Here is a 20,348-nt window from a genome sequence, read left to right as displayed (position 1 = left end):
TTCTATTAGCCTATACTACTACCATACAGACGTAACATTAAACAGAAGAGAGGACACCCTGCAGGTAGACAGCAACACTTAACAATTTCTCCGCTCAAGGATTTGGTAACTATCTTAAAGGTAGAATGGTTTGCAAGTCTAGACATTTGCAATGGACTTTTCTTGTGTTCCTTCTTTTAACCTCTTTCAGAGATTCTCATCTGTGTCATATAAGAATTGTCATTCAGGGTTGTATATGCCAAATTATGTTCACCATACTCTGTGAGTGCTTTAAAGGGTTCTAAAGAATAACTTTAACCAAATGAGATTTTTGCCGTAAGTACTGTTTTTGGAAACCCTAACCTGCGAGATATTATTTTTCTGCATTTATCCCAAATAAACTTAAGAAGACAAAAAATACAACCTATTTTTTTCACAGCAGCTAAAGATATCTGTTTCCAACATCCTTACTCAGCAAAACAGAAGAGGCAGATCAAGAAGGTCCCATCAGCCCTAATCTCCAGACAATATAGCTCCCTATGAAATTCTCCATCATAAAAAAAAAAAATCCATGTTGCAAATGTAACAACGTAAAGAAGCCAGGTCCCAGGTCCCACCCACACAGTCCTTCTGTAGGTACTTACCAAGTACCATTGCTGATTCCACATGGGATCATTGAAGAGATTTAGTGCTGAGTCCCTTAGAGCTGAACGTTTACTTCTTTCTTTTTCATACTGTTGTTCAGCCCATATCACCTACAAGGATTTTTATAGCAAGAAAATCAAAAGTCAAATATCTACCTCTGTATACTTCCTCTAACTATCGCCAGTACCCTTCCCATCAGAGTTCAGGCAGCTCTGCAATATTTTCATTTGACTACAGATTAAACTGGCACCTCAGTGGGAAGAAGGGATTGCCCACTGGGGAGATGAATATTTCCTCTATTACAGTAAAGTGCACCTTTAGGGGGAGGAGAAGCATTCAGTGAAATGATAATTCCCTAAATTATTTACATTGTGGTTACAGTGGAAGCAAAAGTTCAGTCTGCTTTCATCAGCAAATGGACCATAATACTCATTTTTATATTGAGGTTTCAGGGCTCCATGGCTGAAAATTTGTCTGCTTTTATGGATCGAGTCAACAAGCCAAGAGACTGCTGTTATAATGCTTTTATAGATTAATTTCTCTGTCTTTACATACAACAGGTAGAAATTGCAAATATTTTATAAAGTAAGAATGGTGCTATATCCATGCAAATTTGAAACTCCCTCCCCTGTGCTTCGACCTCTGCTTAAAAGTATTTAATATGAGACACAGATCCTGGGTGATGAATGAGCACTACTGACCACGCACACTTACCATTAATTCAGTCTCATGTATTATGCAAAGAGATCTGACAATACGAAAATTACCTGCCCCATATTTACAGCATAATCCTATTATACTTGAAGCCCTGAGAGAGTGAGGGGCTGCCTTGTAGTTATATTCATTATGAGATAATTCTATACTCTCATTTTTCTTGGCAACATGACTATTTCCTACCCCAAACACATCTTTTCTGCTGTATGCATGATGACAATTCAGTGTGTGGTGGAATATTGTTAATGTGAGAGTACTCATGAATCAGCTCCAAAAATAAAAACCGAAAAATAATTTGCAACTGAAGGATAAAACCATCCACTAAGACTGCCCTCAATTTTCAATTAAAAATATACTGCAAACCTATTAAAAATAATGGGAAGAACCTGAAAGCTAGAAATTAGTCACTATGATTTATTTTTAAAGTGCTTGTATTTTCAAGCTTAATTGTTTTGGCTTAAAATACCTCAATGCTTGGAATGCTGCCTATCATCTGAGTTGATCTCTGGAAGCTGACTGCTAGGGAATAAGTACTAATCTTTGAGGTAGAGGGTCACTTACACTTGGAGATTTTATTAACAGACTTGTAAAGATAGACTATTGCTGCATTTCACAGGGCTGATTTGAAAGAATATTATCCTCCATCAAAAAAGAGCAATAAAATGAAAACCAAGAGCAATTTTTTAGAAATGGGATATAAGAGGAGGCACTCTGCCATCTGATCAGATAAACATCCAATTGTAGAAAACAGTTTTATGATTAATGTCATTAACTCAGAATCATGTATTAATCTCTAGAAGAGCAGACTGAATGGTATAGAGGAAAATTGGTAGTGTCTTTCTATTATGCATTATAGGTATCATGTACTTAATTATAAATAATACTTTTGATCTGGAAAGAGCATTGAAGATCATCTAATTCAACCTTCCAATGCAAGTTTCTATGGTTCCAGAATGTTTCCTAAAATAAAATTATTCTTGGGCTAATTTTTTACAAAGTTATACCTGTGCTGGAGAATGAATTCTTAGCTTTTTTTCATAATGTCTTGAGATTCCACCCCTCCCCCGCCAAATCAGCTATCAAGGGGATGTATAAAGAGTAGAATGGGCCATCTTCATTGTCATGAGATACTTTGAGTAAGAACAACAGTTAGGTATGCTCTATTCTGTCCAATTTTCTCCTATGAAAATGAGAAGGCAGGTCAGTTTGAGTTCTATGTGCATTAATGGGCATGCAGTTTGGGCATGCATTTAGGCAAAGAAGGAAATCTCTCTTCTGCTTAGCCCGGGGACTAAGCCTAGCCAGAGTGCTATAAGTTATTCTGCTTTTCAGAGCCCACACACGATGAGCCCTCTCCCTTGAAGTGAGTAAGGGAAGACCTCAGTGGACAAGAAACTTCTGTAATAAGGTCCAGGGCCTCTGATTTGGTCTCCCACATCAAGCAATAACTTGACAAAAAAGAGCTAGCAGTGGGTGTAGATGAGCTATAGGGTCACTGTCCGTGGTCCTAATACAGCATTGTCAGGATGTTGTTGTTTCTTTTACATTCGAACACTGGTGACCCAGGCCATTCCCATTCCCCACCCTCATAATTTGTCTTTTTCTTCTTCTTTTAAAAATTCTATCAGTTTCAGAATGAATAAAAGGGCAAATTATCTTACAGTCCTCATGAATTTCATCTACTTTCAACAGTTCTATCACCTTTCTGTCACATAGATATATATTTTCCCCCTGGGAAGTTGAAAGGATGTTTTTAATCCTCTCACCAAGAGGATCTCTCATTCTAATTCTCCAGGGTGTCCTAGGTAACAAAAATTATGTACACAGATATCAGGCGAATCAGGATAAATTTCTTCCAGTATGGCATTTCTTTGAGAAAAGGCAACACTGTATGAAAATTACAATACTCCCAACATAGTAAACATTTTCTAATATGTTTGTTGACCTTGAAAATAGACTTCAAAATCAATAGGTACATTAGCTATCTATTCAAACTGCCTCTACCTTATTTACCTATATTTATTTCTGCTGTAACCTAATCATTGAACCAAGATACAAACTAGGATGAAAAGAGATCAGATGGTTTGAATCCAACAATAGATTACTTATGGAAACATTTGCCTCATGAAGACATGGATTTACAGTTCTCTCATAAACACTAGCTCCTTATACAGCAAAACCAAATAGAAATAATAGACTTTTTTTTCAGTTATACTGAAATGTTATTGAAAGTAAGGCCCATGTATTTCTTTGAGCCCACATTGGTATTAAAGTGTTTGGTACATAATAGGTACCTAATAAAACGTTGTTGATTGACTGTATTGTCAAACATTTTTATTAGTGCTGCCCTCTCATTTTAAATATTCACTTTCATGCTCTTAGACTGAATTTGTGAGTGTACATATAAAATTAACTTTAGATATATATGTAATTATATAATTAAACTGCGTATATATGTGTAAAATTAACTTTGGCTCAACCAATTCAACCCAATCTTGTTATTATTATGTGCCATTATAATTTTATGGAAAGAAATTAGAAATAATACAGATAAACAATCTTGGTCACAATAAAAAAGAACCACATTTGCAAAATGCTTCTGTTTTTATTAGAAATCATAAAGAAAGCAGATAAGTTAGAGTATTGGTTTGAAGACAAATGTACAACACTTACACGATCATCATCAGATAATCTCTTAGTGATATGAAAGGCACTCCTTCGAGACCTTCTGGGGTGGTTTTTATGTTTGAATAAGTAGTGATTTTCAAGTGAACCAATCTATAAAAGGAAAGAAGTAAAATAAATATCCACGTTCCCAAACAAGTATATATGGACTAGTTTAAAACTCAGCTAACTTAGAGATAGGCAACTTTTATTAAGCCCATTCCTGGTATCTGAAATTAATATTTTTTTTCTTTTTTTAAACTTTTAAGTTCCGCAGTACAAGTACAGGTTTGTTACACAGGTAAACTTGTGTCACGGGGTATTTTTGTACAGATTATTTCATCACCCAGGTATTAAGCCAAATACCCATTAGTTATTTTTTTCTGATCCCTTCTCTTCTCCCACCCTCCACCGTCCAAAAGGCCCCAGTATATGTTGTTCCCCTCTATGTATTTACGTGTTCTCATCATTTAGCTCTCACTTATGAGTGAGAACATGCAGTATTTGGTTTTCTGTTCCTGTGTTAGTTTGCCAACAATAATGGCCTCCAGCTCCATCCACATTCTTCATGAAGAAGGCACTGATAGAGGTCTTAAGATGACCCTCAGAATATTATTGCTTTAGTTCACAGTATATTCATTAGCTCACAGTAGGAGGCTAGTGATGCTTCTATTTTACACACATTGGAGGAAATACATGTTTTTCATGTGTGACAATATCATATTAAAATGCTCATTTAATCAAATATATCTGTTCAAAGAACAATTATTTGTGGTAAGCAGGCAAACACCTGGGATACTATCTATGGTCAGTGCCACTTTCCACTAAAATAAATTATCGTTGTTATAAAATGTAGCCATTTAATTCATAGTGATAAATTGCTATTAGCCACTATTAGTGATCGTTTGATTTTCCACTAATTCAAGGCTTTCAGAAAAGAACATGCTACATTTAGGGCAGTTGTCCCACTTTAGAGGGTGTATACTTCTCCGGGTATCTATTGACACCTTTGGTTCATTTAGGACTATATTCATTATTCTTTTGAGCTAGTCTCCCTTTACTCAGTACTAAATTTGAGGCTACCAAATCCTCTAGGTAACCCTGCATTTTTAAAATTAAGAAACAAACAATTGGCAACAGTATATTACAGAAGAAACGTGTTCTTTAAATTGGTGATTCTCATCGCCCAGAGAATTTTAAAATAGAGAAGCTTAGGCCCTGCTCCAAGCCTGAATCTCAGTGAATCTTCCTATAAGCTGTGGATGGAACTGGGTAGAGAAATCAGCAGCCGCAGAAAAAGATCACCAGTGCTTAGCTCTGTTTTCTCTGCTGTCAACTGGTTTTTCTTCTTGTCACTACCTTAATCCAAGCTTTATCCTGAGGCAATAAGGTACCCAATATAGTAATGCTAAATTAGTGTAATTTTAGTAATATTAAACAAAAAGAGAAATAAGCAGAACCAGGAACGTGCTATCAGCCTTCTACAAAGAATTATTATTCTAATAAAATAATTTTGTTGTTTGTTTTAAAACTTTTGTTAGTAATGCCATTTTAACTAAAAATGGATAGAGGAAAGATAGTATTGTAAATCATATATAAATATAGATGGTTTTCCCCCACTATTTGTTAATGCTTTTGTGACTATGCTATCCCTTACCCAAAGATCCTCCCAAGAATGATGATGTATTGTTTTTTACTATTAAGATTTATGTTTATTTATTTTGAAAAGCAGTTTTCACATTGAATGGTCTAGGTTTAGATGCATGCCTAGAGCTAACAGGTGGGAAAAAGAAAGGAGATTTAGTTTTTGCTGTCTTCCCCAGTCTCCTCCTACCAGTGCTATTTAGCCTTTCAGTAGCTGCTCAAGGAATACACAATTAAATCCCCAGTGTCCACCCCCATAGGTCATACATGATTTGTATGATGTCCACAGTACCCACCAGCACAATTTCATCTGCTACTCATACCCTCTTTGGGTCTCAAAAATTCCTAATAATTGCGTGCAATTCCCAGACTTACTACTAAACTATATTATGTCTCACTGTTTTCCCACAAGCTGTTTTCTATGCCTAGACTGTCTTCTCCGATCTCATTACGTTCTCCTGGCAACCTCTGACTCCTCTTCCCGGAGCAAATGTTTTCTCCTTTGGGCAGTTTTCATTCACCCCTCCCAAATTCCCTACTACTTTCATTCCTTCAACCAATGAATATTGAGACTTCAAGTACAACTTCTATTATTACACAAATTACAATCAGTTGCAATCATTTATCTCTAAGCTAGTCTCCTCTAGATTCTTGATTACTTGAGAGCGTTTCTTTCCCTCCTCTTATTCCTCAGCCCCTAACACGGAGCCTGGCACGAGGGCAAGGGCTGGCCAAAAGCAAAAGACTCATCTGCTACTGGGACACCAGGAAGCCAATCTGCATTGATTTTCTTTCGGGCATTTCAAAGACAATTTGGTTTATAAAGTTGGGAATGAAGCCTCTAGCAAGAGCAAGCGAATTCCCCAGAGGGTTCGGTCTACAGAATCGCCAACGCCCCCGCCGATTACTCATCCGTGACTCCAGCGGCGTCTCAACCACCACCTCCAGAAAAAACGCGCCAAAATGTTTTACAACTGCCTCCTCCCACGCTTCAATGCAGACCAACTTCCCAAGCAGGGGGCGAGGGCTTGATTCTGAGCCAAGGAAAGGAAAGCTCTAGACTAGAAGTCACACTCCCTAGGGTCCCCTCGGAATCGCTCAGCTATAAGCAGTCTCCCACTTAATGTCTTGACGCCCACCCACCTCCAACCAGCTACCTATCGACCAAGCCTTCACTTGGACAGGCAACAATAAGCTGAAATTCCCGGGAAAACGATTACGTACTTGGCTGAAGAACAAGAAAGAAATAGATCCCTTCCCCATAGTCAGTTCGGCATCTCGACCCTGCAGTGGGACTGGCCGGGCAAAGTTATGAAGCTTGGACTTTATAAGTTCCCAGTGAAAAGCCGGAGCTCCCTAGAGAGTCGCGGGGATAGATGGTCCCGTGTCTTTCACCCACCATTTCTCCCCCCAGCTTCCCAGGCTACTCCGCGGCCTCCCAACCTCCCGGTCGCGAGTCCCAGCAGCTGGCACTCTTCCAATGCCCTGGGCGTGCCCTTACAGGCTGCCAGGGCGGACAGCCCCAAGCCTGCTTAGCCCCTTGCATCAGTACTTGGATCTGATGCTGCCATATTGAAAAGAAGGCAACAGCCGGCTCCTGACGCAGACCGCCTCAGTCCCGGGGGATGGAGCGCACTGCTTCTCCCGGGGGCACTTGGTTGGTAAGAGCTTGAGTGTATCTCAAGTTCCCTGAACAAGCGTGGAGGGATTTTTCTTCCAAACCGCGCGGGAACGGATTTCAATTCTAGAGCGGCCAACAGTAAGCATAAGCCCTACCCAGCTGCAGCGGCTTCCTTCTGCTTGGCTGCGCCCAGCCCAAACAGTAAATAATGCAAGCTTTCTCTCTCTCCAAGCGCGACAGGGGCGAGGGCTGGAGCAGCTCCTTGCTCTTTGCTACTCTGGGCTCTGGAGAGTGCAACCTGGGGCTCCCACTTGGAAGACCGCGCTCCAGTCCCGCCAGTCCCCTGGGGCCCCAGAAAGTTTCTTGAAAGTGGAAACTCTTACCTGACCCAAAAGGTCATAGCCCAGCTCCTCGGCGATGGCCGAGGCTGCTTCCGGGCCCCCGGGGATCTCCGCTGCCCATTCATTGACAAATTGCCTTTTCGCTTTTGCACTGTTCAGTGCACACCAAGCGCAAAACAGGACGAAAGCAGTGCACTGCAGACTCCAGGCTCTTCGCTCCATGGCTCACTCACTCGCTTGAACACGAGTGGGAAGGGAAGAGGAAAAAGAAGCAAGATAGGAGAAAAGCCAGACAGACTCCCCCTTCCCACCCTCGGGCTCTGGACCACTCCTGGCTCCTGGTTGCTCTGCGAAGAGCTAGGAGGCGCGCGAGGAGAGGCTGGGCGGCGGCGAGCGCTCAGTGAAGCGCTTCGGTCTCCAGGCTGAGTGGAGCCCCAGCCCTTCCCAGCCAGAATGGAAATGAGTGTTTACACGTCAAATCGACGAAAGCCATCTCTTGACGTCAGATCTACCTGGACTAAGATCTGAATGGTATTCCCGGCGGGGCGGAGAAGCGGCTAAAATAAGCAGCCAGGGATTAGGAAAAGGAAGGAACTGTTTGCTGGGATCAGTTAAGTCTGCTCCTTGTCTGCCCATAAATTCTGTACCGTGAGAAACATTTTCACTTTTCAAAGAGAAGTGCCCCACTTGAACATAGCTACCAAGAATCAAAGGCTGGGAGTGCTTTCCCTCCCTTCCATCCATTTTCTCTGTATTTACTTTATTATCTCATGTGTGTGGCGGGGAGGGGGGAGGCTATAGGATTCTTATAATGGCCCTTTGGGTATCAGCACCTGCTATGAAGAACAAGGCTCTTAGGTCTTTCAAAGAGAGAGGCTAGGAGAGTAAGGAGAAGAAGGGAAGCTACCACTGCCCCAATTCTGTTCTAAATTGTCTGAGAAAATGAGCATGTCTATGTTAAAGCAATACTTTTAAAAATGAATTTTTAACCATTCAAGCCACCTTAGTTTACAAGTTTACTTCCCTCCTCCCCTTTGTTTCTCAACCTCAGTAAAACAATATCAGTAGTTATACTCCGATATTGCAAAGCCAGCGCCACCACCACCTTTTAGGGTGTTTATCAGTAAAATGATTAATCGTGTGATTTAAAAAAAAAACATATTTTTAAGAATTCGTCAACAAGGGGATCTAGGATCCCAAAAGCTGTTGTGTTGATTCAGGGAGGGAAAGAGCAGTTTTTATTTACCTCGACTTTCCATCGTGCCTCAGTAGAGCTCTTCACTTTGGTGCTGAACTGGAGCTGTGCCATTACTTTCCCATAAAATGCACAATGCCTCTTTGTGGAAAAATGGTTTCCTGTGGGAGGAGAGCAAGCAAACATCTAAATGAATTCTCCACCCCTCACCCTAGGGAAGTGAGTTCAGTCTCCCATGGTGGAGCCTATTCGAACCCTGAGGGATTGAACCTGGCGGGAGATACCAGTGCCTAGTATTCAGCACCGAGGTCTGGACAGCGACACATGCAGGACTGCCGCAGGAGCTGCTCTCCTGAGCACCAAAGACCTCCACCCTTCTGCAGCTGGCCAGCACCAAGCTGTTTTCCTTTTGATATGTGCACTTCCCTCTTTTGAACAGCAAAATAGGAAATTGGCCGCAGCGGGGAGTGTGGTTAGGTTCATGATCGTGACAACTTGTGTCCAGCTCTTGGGAACGTGTTGGACTCAGGCCAAAAGTAAAATCGCCGGGAGGTGGAATTGAGAGAGTATGCTGCACCTGGGAAGTTTTTTTTCTTTTCTTTTCTTTCTTTCTTTTTTTTTTTAAAGCCAACCGCCCGAGGGCGCGATCTATGCTGTAGAAATAGAAGAAAGGGGAGAAGGTTGGAAAGAAAGCATATGAACAAGTGGAGAAAGGAAGCAAGAGATATTCCTTACAAGAAGCAAATGAGACAAGACTTGGTGGAGGATCAGGCTCTGTAGTGCTACTTTTTCATTTGCCTCCACGTTTGCAGAAATGTGCACTACATAATTTCTTTAAACATAAAGCATCTTTACAAAATCAAATGCCAATGTTAATAAGCCATGTGACATGGTTAAGTGTTTTACAATAATGTAACTCACATGAGATGAAATGGAATGGGCTCTGATTGATAGCTTTGTTGTCTGTTCTGTAAATCCACATGTGTGAATATTGATGGCTGGGTAAGCTGTCTTCTTTTCCCTTCACACCTCGGCCTGAGTTGTGGCCTCAAGCTCTCAAGGGTGTTTCATTCTCACAGCAGACAGACACTAACTGTGCACTAGCAAGGCAAGAGAAGCCCAGGGCAAATGTTTTATAATGGTAGATGTGTCAGAGGAGGAACATATTTGTTCCTTTCTTATTATTGTTCAAGTAAATCAGTTTGGCAGAGTGTTGGCAATAGGGTCCGTGTCTCTCTCATTAATGAGGCATTTGTCTTAAATGGAGCACCATATAAGCCTGGAATAAACATTTGGTTTATATACCTAACAGGGCAAAGTAAACTCTCACAAAAAGAAGATAATATCCTCATCCACACAATACAGATATCAGTAAGTTAATCTGCTATTGTCTGATTTTTATCCTATGAACCTCTTTGCCAGAACTTCTGGCATGCAGAAGAAATAAATTTCTGCCAAGACTAGAGGTGCAAGTAGATTTAGAATCCATTTTAACTTTTTGTTTCAAGGGCTAGTCCTACCCTGATTTGTAGATCATGGTAGTGACCTCCAGGCCCATCAGTGTTATATTTCGTATTATAAATTGGAAGAGCCAATTATCACCCTTAAGTTGGTTTTAATAGCATTTGATTCATGTGATTAATTTATATAGAAAACCGGATACTCCAGAAATTAAGAGGACGTGTTTCCATTATAAGTTATCAAGTGATTGCCATGCCTTTCATGATGCTCACAACTGCCCAGTGATGCAGCTAAGCATTCATTAAGGTTTCTTGGAGAGTAAAAGAAGCTATTAAGAGCAGGAAGTAAGAATATGCTCAAAGGAGATCTATAGATCACCATATCTCTTTAGTCTTAGGAAACAAATGTTTTAAACATTTTGTTACTACGAAATAAAACATATACCCTTGGGCATACTAAACAATGTACCCAATATTTATCACAAAGTGGACACAGTGTAACCATTTGGGCCAAGAAAAACATTTCTAGACCCACAGAATAACAGAATAATATTCCTAGATCTTCAAGAGATGTTAAAGAATGGGTAAGGAAATAACGTAGGCTTAACATTTTCCAGTTATCGTGTAGACTTGCCTGTTTGCTATGGGTAACATTAACTGCCCCTTAACTCAAAGGTGTAACAAATTAGTCTGTAATTAAACTAGAAGATTTTTGGTAGCAGAACACATTATAGGGGCAAACCTACCTATAGCAGTGTTTTCCAACATAGAAAATAACAATATTTGTGTGGCACACTGGGGTAAACTGGAGGAAATTTGAAGACATCTGTATGGAGCTGGGTGAAGAAATTCATAACATTTTCTTTACATGATACAATTATGATAACAAAATAAAATATAACATTTTGGGCAATACATTAAATTGCATATTAATAACTTTAAATTGAGAAATCTGAATATGCTTTCACCAATATAAGTTTTTATCTGAAGTTTTATGCTTAAAAAGGCTATATATCATTTCTAATTAAAACATTTTAATGACAAATGATCTTTTTATATTCTTAATAGCTGCTGTCAATGAAACTTTTTGCAAAATTCTATTTTAAATAATAGAGCAGTCTTTTTATTTTCTTGACATATTTATCATTGGAGTTTTATATGAAAATGCATATAGATTCAGAATCCATCTAAATTTTACAGGTCAAGTATGACAAAATAATATTGAAATTGTAAATTGGAAAATACACACACCTTTTAGAGAAGTTACCATCTACCAACTTTACCACAAATTGAGAAAAGTATCTAGTATACACAAAGACTGATATTGGGGTTACCACTTAAAGATACACCTGCCAGAAGTCCCTGAATTACTTTCTCTTGATATCTCCTCCCGTGACCAAATTTTGGTGGGTGTGCTATGCTAATTAAGTACTTAGAGTATGAACTCCTCCAGCAGATCCACAGACACTTTTCACATGATGGAAATAGACATGCTTGCAGCAGGTTGCTGAAGTAAATACAGCATCAAGGTGGTGGATACGACTTGGTTGAGTTCCAAGAGCTCAGCAACAAGCTACTCACCTGGCCTTCCCAAGTGATTAGAGACCAAATATCTTGAGGGACATCTTTAATTCTACTGGTTGGGATGCTCTGACCTATAGAAATGGAAGTAAAAGAGTAAAAAAAGCAAAGTCTATACACTGCAAAGGCTTTGAGGTGGATGAATAATTATGAAGGATTTTTGCTGAATGAACTAGATAAACACAAAATCTTGAATTTAATGTAGAATTGAATTGAATTATTAAAATGGAAGCAGTGAGTGCCATAAATTCCACTTGCTAGAAATAATTGATCTTTTCTAATGAAAATGGATAATTAAATGTGGCCATATACAAGTATTTAGGTTCTTTCTTTAACAGGTTCTTTTAAAATATGCATTTACTGAGTAAGTTTCAGAGCATCCCTGCTTCTGCTTGCAGGCAATGCTCTTGCTTCCTCTATGCTCTCAAACATTGCCATTTTCGTATTAAAATCTCAGTGCATAACTGCTGTCTCTGCTCCTGAAGTATGTCTTTCTATGAGAATTATAGACTTTAGTGTTGAAAAGTGACCTTGAATATTATACAGCTCCTTGCTTCTCAAAGTCTTGTCCACATACCAGCATTATAGGCATCACTTGGAAGCTTGTTAGAAATGCAGACCCTCAGCCCCCACCCCAGAACTACTGAATCAGAATCTGCATTGTTAATGAGTCCGTAGTGATTCATACGCAATTAAAGTTTGAGACACACTGATCTACTTAACATGCCTGGTATACATGACACTCCTCTGTGATATTTTTTAACAAGTTGTTAGGCAATTCCTGGTCTCCCAAAGCAACCCATTCTTTGGTTTGGATTGGCTGAAATGGTTACAAAGTCCTTCCTTATAATGATATTATAAAACCTTTCCTCATTACTACCTCCAGTCAAGCATGCTAATTTTGCCCTCTAGTACCACACTGACAAGTCTCAATCTCTTTTATACATGATAGCAATTCATACTTCGAAGGCAGACTGTTATATCTTGCCTAACTTTTTTCTGCTCTAGGTTAAACATCCCCAACCTTTTTAACACTTTGGCATTCTGCTTGCTATTGTCCGGATAGGGTCTTTCAACAGAATTTTTTAAATGTGGCACCCAGAATAGAATATAGTATAGTTGGCCAACTAAAAAAAGATAATTTATTTTTCCAACTTTTTATTTTGAAATAACTTTATATTTACAGAAAATTAAGAAAAAACAGTACACAAAACTTGTGTATACCGTTCATGCAGCTTTCCCAGGGGTTTACATCTTGTGTAACCATATTACTATTAGCTAAACCAAAGCATTAACATTGATACAATATTCTTAACTCATTTATAGACCTTTATATTTTTCCAACTGTTCTATTAGTATATCTTCTTTTATGGTCCAGTATTCAATTAAGACTCCCTATTGCATTTGGTTATTATGTCTCCTCCAAACTGGGATATTTTATCTTTGTCTCTCACAACCTTAAAACTTTTGAGGAGTACTATTCAGTTATTTTATATTATGGTCCTTAATTTTGGTTTGTCTGGTGTTTTCTAATGATTAGGCTGGGATTAAACATTTGTAGGAATAAGTGATGTTTTGTCATTTTCATTGACTTGTATCAGGAGGTACATGGTGTCCATATGTCTAATTACTAGTGATGTTATCTCTGATCAATTGGTTAAGATGGTATCATATCAACCAGATTTCTCCACTGTAAAGTTACTATTTGAAAAATAATATTTCGGTGTAAAAATTATTGACAAACTCATGATGCAGAGAGCCATAATGTAGTAATACTCTCCAAATTTATATTTTTGGAGAAAATGAAAATAATTTTACTTTCATAGACATTTATGTTTGTGATATTCATAACTTCTCATTCCACATGTCAGGAGATTTTTCTGTGAGATTAAGTGAAATAATCCATTTAAGATACTTAGCAGAAGGGTGAGGACAGAGAAATCGCTTCGTTTACTACTATTATTAATGCTATTAACCTATCACTTTCCACTTAATATACTGATATATTTCCATGTCAATAACTGTTCACTGGCATAATTTATAATGGTTGCATAGCTTTCCATTAAATGTGTTAAGTATACTTCAACTTATCAAGTAACGGGAGACACTTAGAGTGTATCTATTTGTTTGGCTACTATACTTTCAGGTAAAGTTGGTTGATTAAATATATGTGTCTCCTTTCATGTCCCACTAAAACCCCTCAAAAACTACAAAGAAGGGATTTTTTTAAGGACATAAACTTATGAAATGGGGAGAACAGGAGTGGAAGCAATCACAAAAAATTATGAAAGCAAAAAAGCAACTAATTTAGCAGACCCAAGAAAATAAAATGTTAATCCAGCAGCAAGGAAAGCCAAGAACTAACCCTTTCTATGCCTCAGAATTCCCCATGACTTAGGAATTAGCAGGCACCAAATAACTTGACATTAGGATGCAAATAGGTTGGAACATAAAAAAAGATTGCTTTAAAGTCTGTTTCAAAAGCAATCTTCCCCAGCTTCCCTCATCACTCTTTATTGCAGAAAACTATTCCTTTGTCACCCAGCAAAGAGACTGAGGGTGTTTTCCCCAGAGACATCAGGCACAGTTAAAGGTGGAGGCTTCACACCCCCGAACCAACTGTAAGAAATTGGTCACCTCGGGGTTGCTTTCTAGCAGGTGCCACTGAGGGATAAATAATAATGGACTGATCCTAACTTCCCCTTTGTTTCTTACCTCCCTCCAGTGAACACAGGGATTAATCTGCTTGTTGTTTAAAATAATATAATCCTTGAAGCTGTTGTAAACAAGTAGAGGAAAGAAGACCTTCAACAATTGTCCCTAATTATGGTTAGAAGAGGGACCAATCCTGATCCCAGTTATGACAGGCAAAAAATTGTACAATCAGTAAAACTGAAAGAGAAAACAAAGGTACTAAAGCAGAAGTGGCCCACGGCACATTACTTTAAAAGTTCTAAATAAGCTTCTGACACTGAAACTCAGGAAATAGCTAACAAAAATCTGGTTTTCTGGCTTCTCTTTATAAACTAGAAAATGTTAGTCTGGAAACAGTGACCCCTACAATTCTCAGACACTGAGACAAAGTATGAATTTCTGCAATTATGTTTATCCCACCTTTTTTTTTTCTTATAATGGAGTTCAGAAATCCTTAACTCTATAAGGGGAAAATAGCAGAGAGAATTGAGGGTTTGGAGCTTCTCTCTTATGCCTGCCTTATTCCACTCAGTTATGGTATCTGCATGTCTCCTGTGAGCATCCGTGTCTCTAGCTCTTTCCTTGGACCCTGCTGTAGACTTGTACCTCTACTGTTCAGACCTAGCCACGCTGCAGCTGTAGCTGTTTACTCACAGCAAGAGAGAGAGGCTAAGACCAGCAAGCCCAGTGGGTACCCCAACTCAAGCAAACATGTATTGGCCAGGTCTGAGTTGTTACATGCCAAGGAGAGGAGCAGGTAGCAAAAGTTTCTTCTAAGCCCATGGACTTGGGAAAGTGATGGACTTGTGGGTGGGGGAGGTGGGTAGGATAAATGGCAGCAGGGTGAGGGGGTCCGTTTAAGGCTACTCAAGTTCTTCTGACTCTCCAGTCAGAATTACTCAATAATTTAGGGTAGGGCCATACATACACATGGGGGAAATGTCAGGGTTTGGCGTTAAGAAAGCTAGGAAAGAAATAGGTATGGGAAAGTATTTCATGGGTGCAATGGTTGATGATCCAGCGTCTACTTTCCTAGTGCTCTACAGCTGGAAAAGGCAGAGGCAATGGCTTTAATTTTATTTGCAAGGCTAGTTAAGAGTCGATGGAAGAACTGACACTATTTGATAAACTGTGCCCAAACTCTGGATGAACACTATTTCAAAGAGCATTAAGCACAGATATAAGAGCAGACTCAAAACAGACCACCTGGATTTGATTCTCAGCTCTGCCACTTATTAGCTGGGAACATCCAGACACATTTTGAACATGTCTTTGCTTTGGTTTCCTCATTTACGGAATGAGGGTATAATAGTAATTTACCTGTTGAAGTTATTATACATAACATACTTACAACATTGTCTGGTACAAGTAAATGATAGTTATTTTTATTGAGAAAATAGCACCCTAGTTACATAATAGTTTCTTACACAAGTTTGTCAAATTCTGGAGTAGGGAGGCATCTTGGACAGAGAGATGATTTCAAAGTGTAAAACTGACTAGCTCTGGCACTCAATTCTCACCTCTCTTTCTCCCTTTTTTCCTACTCACTAATTTTTGGTGTGTTCCCCTTCCTCTTTTTTTTCTTTCTCTCATAATTCTATACATTCCCAATTGACTTTTCCCATAAGCCCGTTGAGAGAGCCAGAGCAAGTTTTATTAACTCCAGTTCACTAAAATGCAGGCAAATGAAGTAGTTTATCCACGGCTCACAGGGTGAACTTCATACATCTGACTTGAGAACCTGATCCTTCCTCTTGGAGCAATTTGCTTCTGATTTCTTGGTGGAGAATCAGTAGCGATGGGTTTAAGGGCTCTGGGAAGACTAGAAAGTTGCCCTCTCTAAACACATTTATTGAAAGTGGCACCTTAGAAAAGAAGGGACTATGTAAACTCAGTATTATTAAGTATGCTGGAAAAGTATAAAGTATGAAGAAAGCAGGCATTAGTACGTTTGACATTCAACATCAGTAGAGGTCAGATCATGAGGCACACAGAGAAAATAGTCAAAAGGGGCACTTTTTTATAATGTGCTTGCTACTCCACCTTGCCCACCTCCTGGTATTAGAAATAGCCTTTCTGTGATTATGCCTATGGGTGATTGAGTAGTAACACAATGACTTCATTTCCATTTCCCAGCTTCCTGTGGGAAGGTTTGGATCCAGCCTACAAGAGCCATGATTGTAGGAGTATAATGATAACTGATGTTTATACAGTACTTTACAATTTTCACAAGGATTTCCATCTATTGGCTTCTCACTACACCATTATTACCATTCCCACTTCACAGGCAAGTAAACTGAGTCACAGGTAAGCAAGGCTAACACAGTTTGCATAGATAATCTCACAGAGCTAACACCAGAACTCAGGTCTGTAGTGCTTCTACCTTCCACTTATGTGGAATGGTTTGATGTTTAATATTTTAAGCAGGTAAGTATTTGAGTCCTCTCTACCCCTTACCAGCACTGTTACCTGGAATAGCTCCTGAATCTTCAGCTTCCTCATGAAACAGAGGAAATAATACTATTTATGAGATTTGAATGGACTAAATTATGTAAAGCACTGAGAACATGGCTTAGCCCATAGTAAGTACTCAATAAAATCTAGCTGTCATTATGATTGGTCTGTCTTCTGCCATTTTCTTTGCTTTGCATTGAAGAGAACTGTCCATGATTTTAGATTACACTCAGAAGCCCTATGTTTCTAGGTTTATGTTATCCTAAAATATTATTACCATTTGTTGCTTTGGTAAGACTAGGAACTTCGAAACTACGTGAGTTAAATGGACAGTATCCCTGGCATTAATGCCCAACGTATTGTAGGACAATCATTTTCAAATGGTTTACTATGCATAATACTTACGTGGATTAAGTATCAAGGTAGTTTAAAATGCAGCTTCCTAAGCATCGCTCCTCCCATTCTGATTCTGGAATGGCCTGAGGCCTAGGAATCTACAAACTTCTACAGGTACCCTTGGAGGTCGTAAGGAGTGCTGTGAAAAGCCTTAACTGGCATTGGCCCTTACCCTACCACTGCTGCTGCTGTTGCTGCTGCTTCACTTTCTTCTTCTCCTCTTCTTCCTCCTGATCTACCTCCCGCTTCTTTTTCTCCACTTCCTCCTCTTCCTTCTTTATTATTGTCATCACCATCATTCTCTTCATTCTCTTTGTCTTCCCCTCCATTTCTTCTCATTCTTTTCTTTTTTCTCCTTCTTCTTTTTGTAACCATTTCTAATAGACTACTGGAGGTTATTTTCCACTGTTAGGGTAGCTCTATTATTATCTCTTCAGAGAAAATGCCACTGAACCTGGGGGAAAAAAACAGAGTAATGACTCAATGAAAATATGTTTATACATAACTTCCCAGGAGCCAATTAGGAAGATAATCATTAGGTTCAGGTGATCCTTTGCTCATGCATACATCTGTAAGGCTCTGGCCCTCTCACCAAGAGTAAAATAGCCCATTCTTGTTTCCAGAGCTTATTAATGCTGGATTCAAATATAATGCCCTGAAAGTATATTTTAAAACCTTTCCTATGAAGATGCATAACTAGACACAGGATCATTATTCTTACAATCCAATAAAACTTATGTATATCAATCTTTTGCTTCAAGCCAGCCAGGCACTCCAAGAACAATGTTAACAGTTTCTACATCCTGCCCCAACACCCAACCTATTACATCTAGATTCTGGGAACCTAGTCAAGAAAGCCACATGCCAATTATGAAGCTACTTAAACTAATCAATTGTGATCACCAATTTGGATACTATATCTGTATAGCTTCAAAGAAAGTATATGTTTTGTAATCACCGAATTTAAAAAGTATAAATAGGCATTGAAGTAACTTTATCAGTGGTTATCGATTATTGCTGCACTTAGTATCTTGAAAACAACACTGATGTCCTGGCCCTAAGCCCACAGATTGTGATTTAATTGGTGTGGCATGGGTCACACCAGGTGATTCTATTGGGCATCATTGATATACATGAATCAAATTTATTTAACAATTGCCTACGCTGTATATCCTTCTGCAAGTCACGGACAGAGATTAACCCTAGAAGTAAAATGAAGCAGAGAATTTTAAGAATACTTTAGTCTCAACTACATGTATATTTTAGGGAAAGTGAAATATTAGTCTAGCATTTCTTCTTAACTATCTCAATTCTCTATTTCATGTTGCTAGGGTATACTTGATCTTGTCAAAATATTTCCAGCATCTAATAACACATAGAACCTTAAGGGCATTCCAAATGAATCACAGCAATATAAGAAATGAAGGAAAAAGCAAATTAAGTTTGGTCAACAATTTCTTTTGGTTGAATCAGAGATGTCACAGAAGCAGCCACAGGGGTTGAGAGTCCACCCCACCTTGCCCCTTATGGAGCTTGTAAAGACTAACTGGACTGACTCACATAAAGGGGCATTCTTTGCACTAGTCTGTGAGTCTAGGTTATGCCTTCACTTCTCATCAAAAATAGGTGCATTGAGATCGTGACTTGCTAATAAGCCTCATGTAACAGATTTTTCACTGTATTGGTGATGGAAGTAAGACTCATTTAATTTAGTGTTTGAGAACTTGCTACCTGCCTTGATGTTCTGACACTTAAAGTTTTACTGTTTTCTATGTTTTGATGTTTAAAGAACTTTATAAATTGAATTATTCTCTCATTTTATCTCAAGCTGTACAATTTGCTGGTTTCTGTAATTTTAAATATCCTCTTTCCTTCAAATATTACCACCAAATCATTGTCTATAACAGATAAAAATTATTCTTTATCTTATTTACATTTTTTCTTTATGCCAAAATTTCTGAAAATTTTTTCTCAACTAGAATTATTTTCTCCATCATGTTGTTAATTTCTAAAATATCATTTTTATTTTATAAATGTTCCTTTTAATTTCTTCCTGTTCTTTTCTCATGGTTATAATATCTTCTCATGTCTGAGAATATTAACGCTAGGGGGTTTTATTTGTTTGCTTGTTTTGTTTTATTTATTTTTTTATTTTTTGCTTTTTTTCCTGCAAAAATAAGGTAACCACTTTGGTGTTTTTTCCCCTATGGTTCAGTCCCTTTTCTCATGGTAAAGACATTCCTCAAATTTCCAGTTATCCATGTTGCTAGATCACATTTGAGAGCGAGAAAAGAAAATCCGTAATCATTTAAATGGGAACTGGCAACTGTGAGTTTTGCTGCAGGATGGCCTGGCCAGATAGAAGAGTTGAGAAAACCTCAATGCCAGAGTCTTTAAGTCTTTGCTCTTGGGTTAGTTGGATTCCAGAGAGAAGACTCCCTGACCTGCAATCTTCAGCAAAAAGGGCCAGCCACCAGAGGAAAAGGACAAGAACCCTGAGGACTGCACTCACTGTGCCTCACTTAGTTCTGTGTTTCAGTGTGAAGCCTCCACACTTAACTGTGCCTGGTGTCTCTGGGGAAAACACCTTCAGTCTCTTTGCTGGGTGACAAAGGGATGGTTTTCTGGCAATAAAAAGTGATGAGAGAAGCTGGGGAAGATTGCTTCTGAAATAGACCTTTAAGCAATCTTTTTTATTTTCCCATCTATTTTCATCCCAATTTCAAGCTGTTTGGTGCCTGCCAATTCCTAAGTCATGGAGAATTCTGAGGCATAGAAAGAGTTAGTTCTTGGCTTTCCCTGCTGCTGGATTAACATTTCATTTTCTTGGGTCTGCTAAATTATTTGCTTTTTTGCTTTCATAATTTTTTGTGATTGCTTCCACTCCTGTTCTCCCCATTTCATAAGTTTATGTCCATAAAAAAATCCCTTCTCTGAGTTTTTGAGGGGTTTTAGTGGGG

General features: G+C 38.8%; 1 protein-coding gene and 1 long non-coding RNA gene across 5 annotated transcripts in view; one reads left to right on the top strand and one right to left on the bottom strand.

Annotated features, from left to right (window-relative positions):
- Nucleotides 1-8,067, bottom strand: part of PCSK1 (proprotein convertase subtilisin/kexin type 1) — a 42,472-nt gene extending 34,405 nt beyond the window's left edge. For 2 of the 3 annotated variants that reach the window (XM_001134900.7, XM_024356553.3), the window contains exons 1-3: nucleotides 7,651-8,067; nucleotides 4,012-4,116; nucleotides 624-734 (exon numbers count right to left, since the gene is read on the bottom strand). In XM_001134900.7, the coding sequence (XP_001134900.1) occupies nucleotides 624-734; nucleotides 4,012-4,116; nucleotides 7,651-7,830 (396 nt within the window). In that variant the 5' untranslated portion in view covers nucleotides 7,831-8,067. Of the gene's footprint in view, nucleotides 1-623; nucleotides 735-4,011; nucleotides 4,117-6,870; nucleotides 7,163-7,650 lie in introns of those variants that run through there. The other variant, XM_003310651.6, reaches the window with a different exon arrangement.
- The window catches only part of LOC129143936 (uncharacterized), an 812,938-nt gene that overhangs the window by 469,762 nt on the left and 322,828 nt on the right, over nucleotides 1-20,348 (top strand). The window lies entirely within an intron of this gene.

Source organism: Pan troglodytes, chromosome 4, assembly GCF_028858775.2.
Source record: "Pan troglodytes isolate AG18354 chromosome 4, NHGRI_mPanTro3-v2.0_pri, whole genome shotgun sequence".
Classification (NCBI taxonomy): Eukaryota; Metazoa; Chordata; class Mammalia; order Primates; family Hominidae; genus Pan; species Pan troglodytes.
This window is presented reverse-complemented; position numbering and strand designations above follow the sequence as displayed.